Genomic DNA, 8,187 nt, shown 5'->3' with positions numbered 1-8,187 from the left:
GAAGCGTAGATGAGCTGCCTTTCATGATGTAATGAAACTCGACGTTTATAACTCTCAGGACACATATTTCTAGTTACTATTTCGGCTTGTAATCTGGATTAAAATATAAAAATCTAATTCCTTCTTAACGTGCATGGTAATTAAGGATAAATTTTCTGAAAAATCAATATTTTTTTGTGGTTCAAACAGAGTCTATATTTAAGCGTATACATAATGATAGATAACTACTGCTGTATTGCAGAACCTGGATGTTTTCCTGAAGCAGCAGTTTGGAGTCTATTACTGCACACGAATTACACTTGTATTTTGCCGCGGGAGTACTATCTAAATGGAGGAGGTTGATTAAAATTTAATTGTTTTTATATTTTTAAATTATTTTAATGTATTGATATTAGAAATTATTTTTAAAATTTTAAAATTTAAAATATTATTTTTTTATATTTTTAAATAATAAAATACTTTACAAAACAACTTTCATCACATTCTCAAACTATGTTGACATGACTTAGATTTAAGTTAGTATTTAACTGGTTATTCAAAGAGAAGTTACAAATATATCTAGTCAGGAAAAACTTTTGATTTAAATTAAGAGTTTGTTATAAAATTTAGTTATTTTGTTTATTTTAACTTGTAAATTCTAAATTATATTATCACTTCTTTGAAAACACAAAATTTAAAGAATAAAATCTAAGACCCTCTCCTTTCCTGGTTTAAGAAATTCTTCTGCGGTGCCCAACAAATCACAGAAGAAACAAGAGTAGCAGTTCCCTATCTTCACCATGAAGATGAGTGAGAAGGTTTCGTGTGAAGTGATCAATCTCTCATTTATGGTGTCGGCTATCAACAGAATGCTCGTACACCACGCAAGTTCTTGCATTTAATAAACCGTGGGCCCTCTATACGCAACCTGCCAATGAAGTAGAAACAGATCTCAATTGCCCATATGTTTCTTCTTTCATCATAAATGAAGGAACATTAAATACACACACTCACAGTACTCAGTTTGAAATTTTTTTATTTTTATCCAGGCTCGTGAGTTTTTCACATCTTTTGACTGAACCAAAATCACCGCCACTCTCATCCCCCACAAGTATCCGTAGTAGAATACTTCCGGCGTCTCCTGGCGGCAATTATTCAGAGCAACAGGACACGTGAACTCGGGCCAAATGATTCTGCTTGTGGTACTTGAATGCGAAAACATCGGAGTTTTGAAGTGACGCACAAATAGGAGAGCATGGGCAGGGGAATAGTCTTTGGGGTTATGATTCCATTGCAAGATATGGCGAAAAGATATTCTAACAACAAATCATAACCGTAAATGCTGTCTTGCTACTTGAAGAAAAGACGAACAGACAAATCTAGCAGCAAGCTATGGTCGAATTTGGCAATGGATAGAACATATTTTTATCCAGGAATTGTAGGCCGTGAATCAAACTTTAATCACATCGAGAAATCATTTAAACCTTCTCCCCACCACACCACCGACACCCTAAGACAATCAAAAGGACCCCAAGAGGGGGGAAAAACAAAAAACTTTTATCCTAGTGAAGAGAGGGAGGGAGGGAGGGAGGGAGGGAGAGCCATGAAATTTTCTAAGTTAATGACTTTATTCATGGAACAGGAGGTGCAAGCGAGAAGGAACTGATCCATCTCCATGCATTACAGCCTTCATTTCAACAGTAAGAAAACCAAGAGCAGAGAATATGAAACCAGTCTGTCAAGGAAATCAAAACGCAACACCAGAACTGAACCCAGCATCTATGTATCTGGGATTTCACAATCCGTTAAAACTCCATCCAGAAACCAACTAAAGCATTCCAGGATTATATGCATACAGCAATCATTAAGTCTTCCACCAATAATATTTAGTTCTTAGAAGTTTCCCTCAGATGCAGAGCTATATCATCTTTGAATGGACAGCTTGAAACCTGCAACATCATCAGAGTTAAATCAGGTCAGGTGTCGCAGATCTCTGGAGGGAGTCCCCCCACCCCCCCCCAAAAAAAAAACCATCATGAGAACTAATAATATCCTGTAATCCAGAGATCCAGTTTGTTATTATCACGTAAAAAAGGAGGCGGTTCAATACTCTTATGAAATTCTATACTAACCAAGTCTAATCAAATAACAAATCAAGGAGTGACTATTCCCTCACGCATTGACTAATCCATATTCCAGAGAAATATTGCTTTCTGTTCTGACAGAAAAGCATAACTTTGGTAATTGGTATCTAGTTTATTATTTCAAGTCAATCTAAGATATCAAATCTTCCTCCTTTTCTTCTTTCTTTAAAGCAAACATCAAAGAATCAATAAGAGAAGAGATTTGGTGAAAACATACATTGGTGATGGCACTCACCGTTGCTAATCACTGACACCACACACCATTGTTGAGTGCAATGAGAGGCATCTACCACAGGTTATTGGCAATAGATTGCCTGATCAATATGTGGAGGAATTTGTTTAATTTCAGTTCCAAGTTCCTGCTCAATCCTATACCTGTGGAAAAACAATTAGAAATTAGATATGTTAGTAAACTCCTTAATAATAGATGCAAAGTTCCAATAGAGGGCAGAGGAAGAAATGCATACAAGTTAAAGCGGTCCTCGTACGTGATCAAATTCACAGCCAAACCAAGGTGTCCGAACCTTCCTGATCGACCAACCTGTGTTTGAAACAAACATAAAGATAATAAAATAAAATTAATTTAGTATTGCTTGGAAACCTGTATATGAAACAAAGGTACGAAAGAATATACAAATGTCTAATACAGTGTTGATTGAAAAATATAGCATCCAACATACCCTGTGAAGGTATGTTTCTGAGTTCTTGGGAAAGTCGAAGTTTATAACAACATTCACCGCTTGGATGTCTATACCCCTGGTGAAAAGATCTGCAACAAGCATCGGATATCATCAGAACATCATTCAATGTATATAAAGCACAATTTATGACTACTTCAACAACAAACAAAAATCTCCCAAGAATAGAAAACTTGCTCTGTTATTATGTTTGAAAGTTACAGCTCTCCAAGATACACAACTAAAAAATCCACATTTACAATTAAGGAATAAGCAGTTAGGTCAGGTCACTTCCCTTGGTTGCCACTTTTTCCCTAACTACACAAGTTTTATTCCTTAATTACTCACATCATCTCAATTTGCTGACTATTTTCTCCTATTCTAGGAAATAAATTTTTTCTAGAAGATAACATTGCCCACAACATAACTCTACATTAGAGTTGATCATTACTGTGGCAATGTTGCCTATTTAACAAACTTCATATCTTCCAACTATTTAAGGGCTATGTCTGTAACTTTAATTGAGCACGGATCCAGTCTTACCAACGTGGAGAGACAAACTAAAGCTTCATCTAATGTAGTGGATCATCATCATTATTATTATGTAAAAAAGGTCATACAAGCTGATGAAATTTAAAAAAGCAAACTAAATCAACTGACAAAAAGACAAGAATACTCATAATTTCAGAGAACACAGGTAACACACCGGTGCAGACAAGATTCCTGCATGCACCATTGCGGAAGTCATGAAATACTCTGTTACGATGGTCTTGCAACATCTTTGCATGGATATAGAAACAGGAATAGCCAAGTTCTGTGATCTTTTTGGCCAGTAATTCTACCCGATTCACTGAGTTGCAAAAGATGATTGATTGGTTTATTTGCAGCTGCATATAGACCACAATGACATCATGTTCACAAAAAAAAAAAAAAAATACAAAATAGCTGTTTAGCTGATATCAAACCTTAGAGAAAAGAGTGTTCAAGCAATGGACTTTCTGTCGTTCTTCAACGAAAGCATAATATTGTGTAATACCCTTGAGAGTAAGTTCATCCATAAGATTGATAACATAAGGCTTCTCTAGATATCTATCTTTGAAGTCCTTAACAGTAACAGGAAATGTAGCTGAAAACATCAAAATCTGACGACTTGAAGGAAGAAAACGAATAAGCTGCTCTATTGAAGGTTGAAACTCTGGAGACAAAAGCTTATCGGCCTGAGGAACAAAAAACAAGTAACATTCAGATGCTTGTACATCAAAAAGTTAACTCAAGCATAGCGCTGATAATATTTACATAAGCACGTTATTTCATATCAGGTAAGAAACTAAAAAAAAAGCAATTAGTAGAATTGAAGTTCAGTGAATGTAGCTGGGCTGGCAGCATTGACCTTTGACCTGGAAAACAGGGAAATTTTCCTCCTAAAAAACTACAAGAAAAAGTGAAATTAAAGGACTGATAGCACCTTTCAAGTGGAACACATAAACATCATTAAACTGCTAACATACCTGCGATATGAGTGAGAAAGTATATGACAACGGATAATTTAAAAATTATATATATATATATATATATAACATAGCATTGGCCCAGATTTTTTTGTTCCTTGTCATTTTCAAAAATTATAAAAGTAACAAAGGGTGTTTTTTACATTCATGTTTCAAAGCATTTATTTCCCAGAACTCTCGAAACAACACATCATTCTTCTCCTCTCTACAACAGCCAAGATATCTATGCGGAGGGACAAAAGACTCAGATTTGGTTCTCTCAACCTTATGTTCAGGACCTAAACAAAGCACATGTTCTTTCAGAAGCCTAAACCAATCTCCTGTACACATCAGTGTACCTATTTCAACAACTCTTAAAAGTTAATACGAAATGGAAGTCAACTCAAATTATCACAAAACTATCGAGTCAAGTTATATTACTGGAGACTCTAGTTGCATTAAAGTTTACCTCATCCAAAACAAGCATTGAACAATCTTTCAAAATGCACACGCCCTTTTTTGCAAGATCTAGTATTCTTCCTGGAGTCCCAACAAGTAAATGGACTGGTTGATATAAACGCATAATGTCATCTTTTAAACTAGTACCGCCAGTGGTGGCCATCACTTGAATTTTCAAATGCTTCCCAAGCTCCTTGCAAACCTGTGATGTCTGAAGAGCCAACTCACGTGTTGGCACAAGAATCACAACTGCATGCAAATGCTTTCGTTAAGTCAAATGCAATTTCCATAAATGCTAATCTGGAAGCAGATTACAATTTCATAGCTTCAAATAAAATCAAGTAATAAGAAAGACTCCTACTTGTGAATTGTTTACAAATAATAAGCTCATGTTTCATATTGCTTGAACAAATTAATATAAAGGTCAGTGTTGTCACAAGGCGCCCGGGCGCTCACTTAGGCACCCGAGGCAAGGCCAAGGCGCCTTTCTTAGCCTGAGGCGATGGAGTTTGAAGAGGCGCCAGCCTAGTGCATGAGATGCAGGCAATGAAGGCGTCTTCTGATGAAAATCGTCTGACACCAACACCGACACTGAGGATTGGTTTGAAAAGGCATCTCTTTGATTTCTGTTTTTTTTGTTTTTTGAAAAAAAAAAGATATATGTTTTTTGTCTCTCCTTTTCTGGTTTTATACAAGAAAAAACTTAAGGGTAGTTTTGTATAAAACATAGATTAGGATAAAAAAAGAAGAAACGAAACCAACATGAAAGTTAAAGAAGTGAAACAGATGTGGAAGTTGAAACAAGAAGAACAGAAACAAACATTAAACACCACCTGAGAAGAAGAGAAAGAAGAGTGAAGATTGAAGAACAACAAAGGTATTCCTCCTTAACTTTTTTTCTTCTGTCATCTCATCTTTTTGTTTCTTAATTTCTCTCTTCCTCACTTTTTGTTTCTCTCTCCATGTTATTCCTTCTCTCTCTTCTGTTATGTTGCCGAAATTTCTACTAAGATATCATATATAATATTATACATGTAATGTTTTATATCATACAGGTTGAGCACCTTGGTTCATTCAGGTGTGCGTCTAGCGCCTCGAGCATTTTCCAGGCTTGGCGCTTTTTAGCGCCTTTTGCCTTTGACAACACTGATTTAGGTTGTACAAAAAAAGGTCAGCTGAACTCAAATCATCACCCACCATTATAGTGCTTATATTCCTATCTTCTCATTTCATTATCACTTCATAAACTCTACAGATAACATGTTCCTAAATGCCAAACTAGCCACCTGCAGTCATTATCACATCTGCAAGCAACAAACCATATGCATACATTCACCTTTCCATAATCGGACATAAGACTAATTAAATTGGTGGCAATCAGAAAATGTCACAATGCAAAAGACAATAAAGCTGATTATATGATGTAAAACAATCATAGTCCAATCATGCAACTAATGCATCTCAATGGTCTTATATGATAAACATGCACATAAATAGCAAATGAAGAAGTTAATTGACTGAAGACGGACCTTGAATAAAATTGTTATCTTGGTCAATCTTTTCCAAGGCAGGAATGCAAAATGCCGCTGTTTTCCCTGTCCCATTTTTAGCTCTAGCTAGAATATCACTGCCAGTAAGAGCAATTGGTATGCTCTCTTCCTGAATAGGAGATGGTCTTTCAAAACCCTTCTCATATATTCCCATAAGCAACTCACGCTTCAGAAAATAATCCTCAAAATCATTCCCTTTTGTGGCTGTCACATCCTGCAAGACAGATGTTTAAACAGTGAAACGGGATTCATAGATATTTTTCCTTTTATAAAAGTCCGCGGATACACATGATGTTCACCAGCTCATTAATGAGACAGTACTTCCACAGTTCTTTTGACATTATATCTGTGAAAGAAAACAAAGGATCCACCAGACTATAAAAATGAACCATTTCCAACATCACCATACAATAATGAAGTCAGATGAATGCTCTTTTACATGTGCAGAGCAAAGACAAGACAGTCTAAGGTTACATAATCCTTGTTTTAAGTTCAGAAATGTGCATGTAAATATCTGATTAAAAAACCCTACCTCAGTTTGGTATCGTGTGTCAGCTGGTGGTATCTTTAGCTTTGCCTTCCAATCTTGTGAACTAGAAAGAAGAAACAAAAAACAGGAGACCATAAGACTTTAGTCTACAACAATCATTGGAAGCTTGCAAAAACACAAGGATTGCACTATAAACAAAGCATAGAGCAGCACAATGTACGCAGGGCAGGGTGAGAAGTGAAGCTCGCTTCCAGTCCAAGGTTTTTCACCATCATTTTCTGATCACTTATAATTATAGCAAGCAATCTCTGCGTTCAGATCCTTCCCTCACAGCATACTTAAAATACTACAGAAATAACATCTACGGGGCTCTTTTCCAACACTAGCAAACACTCATGCGACATATAAATATTTATTTGAGCAAAATAACATAAACCATTTAAAAAAGAATTTATCCATATGAATAAAAGCTAACCTCGAGTCAACGGCCTCAGACTGAACAGTCTTTTCGACCTCGTCAACGCTCGAATCGGCAGCAGCTAGCTGATTCCTCCTCAACCACTGCTGCTGCTGATGTTGTTGCTGTTGCTGTTGCTGTTGCTGTTGCTGATTGTGATTCTGTTGATGTTGATTATATTGTTGTTGGTGATGATTCTGCCCAAAATGTCTCTGCACGTACTGCTGTTGCGGCACCCTGGATTGAAAATTAGGGTTCGCACTCATACCTCCGCCTCTACCGGCGCCGATCCCTGGCGGATACCTTCCTCTATTGTTGTTGTTCATCACAAAAAAAAAGAAGCCTAACCCTAACTAAGCAACTAAATCACCGATTCAGACCCCGGAATTTGTACAAAAAACTAGAAACAAGAACGATCTTAAGCCTAGGGTTCAGGGTTACAACGGTAGATTAAAATACTTACAGGAATCAATGAGATTTGAAACAGTGGCGTTTTGGTTCAAAGAATTAAAGACTAAAGACTTCTTTTGTGAGTTGAAATTGAAAATTTAAACAGAGAGAGAGAGAGAGAGACACGAAAATCTAGTGTTCCATAATGGGCTAAATCGTAAATTAGCGCAAAACAGGAGGTTATTCCAAAGGAGAGCGCTGGTTCTGTAGGGGAGTGCAGAGGTGGTTTTCCGTTTGGATGAGATCGTAAATTCGGGTGGTAATTGAGGGGTCAAATGGTACGGATCTGAGGAGAAAATGAGAGGATGGAGTGATTTTAGAAGTTGCAGATATAGAAATTGAATGATTTCGTTTTTGAAGGCTACGGAAAGAGGAGGTAAAGAGGAAGATTCATGGCGCTTGCTGTGTCTGTGTTTCGATGGAAAGGCCAAAAAATGAGGAGGAAACCGTTTCTAGGGCTTCAGGATATTGTTTTGTTATTTGCATTTGTTGCC

General features: G+C 36.6%; 1 protein-coding gene across 2 annotated transcripts; it reads right to left on the bottom strand.

The window, feature by feature from the left end:
- Positions 1-1,588: 1,588 nt before the first annotated feature.
- LOC7496951 (DEAD-box ATP-dependent RNA helicase 8) lies at positions 1,589-8,187 on the bottom strand. Of its 2 annotated transcripts, none has more exons than XM_024584909.2 (10): positions 7,262-8,187; positions 6,829-6,889; positions 6,276-6,510; positions 4,757-4,995; positions 3,766-4,017; positions 3,507-3,687; positions 2,804-2,892; positions 2,591-2,664; positions 2,359-2,498; positions 1,589-1,928 (listed from the first exon to the last, which is right to left on the bottom strand). In XM_024584909.2, exons 1-9 carry the CDS (start codon positions 7,567-7,569, stop codon positions 2,420-2,422), a joined length of 1,518 nt encoding a protein of 505 aa, XP_024440677.2. In that variant the 5' UTR covers positions 7,570-8,187; the 3' UTR covers positions 1,589-1,928; positions 2,359-2,419. The 2 variants fall into 2 exon arrangements, with proteins under 2 accessions (XP_024440677.2, XP_024440678.2); XM_024584910.2 differs by having other exon boundaries at positions 2,341-2,498; positions 7,262-8,182.

The sequence above is a fragment of the Populus trichocarpa genome, chromosome 14, assembly GCF_000002775.5.
Source record: "Populus trichocarpa isolate Nisqually-1 chromosome 14, P.trichocarpa_v4.1, whole genome shotgun sequence".
In the NCBI taxonomy this organism is placed as follows: domain Eukaryota; kingdom Viridiplantae; phylum Streptophyta; class Magnoliopsida; order Malpighiales; family Salicaceae; genus Populus; species Populus trichocarpa.
Note: the sequence above shows the minus strand (reverse complement) of the source record. Positions and strands in the feature narration are given on the sequence as shown.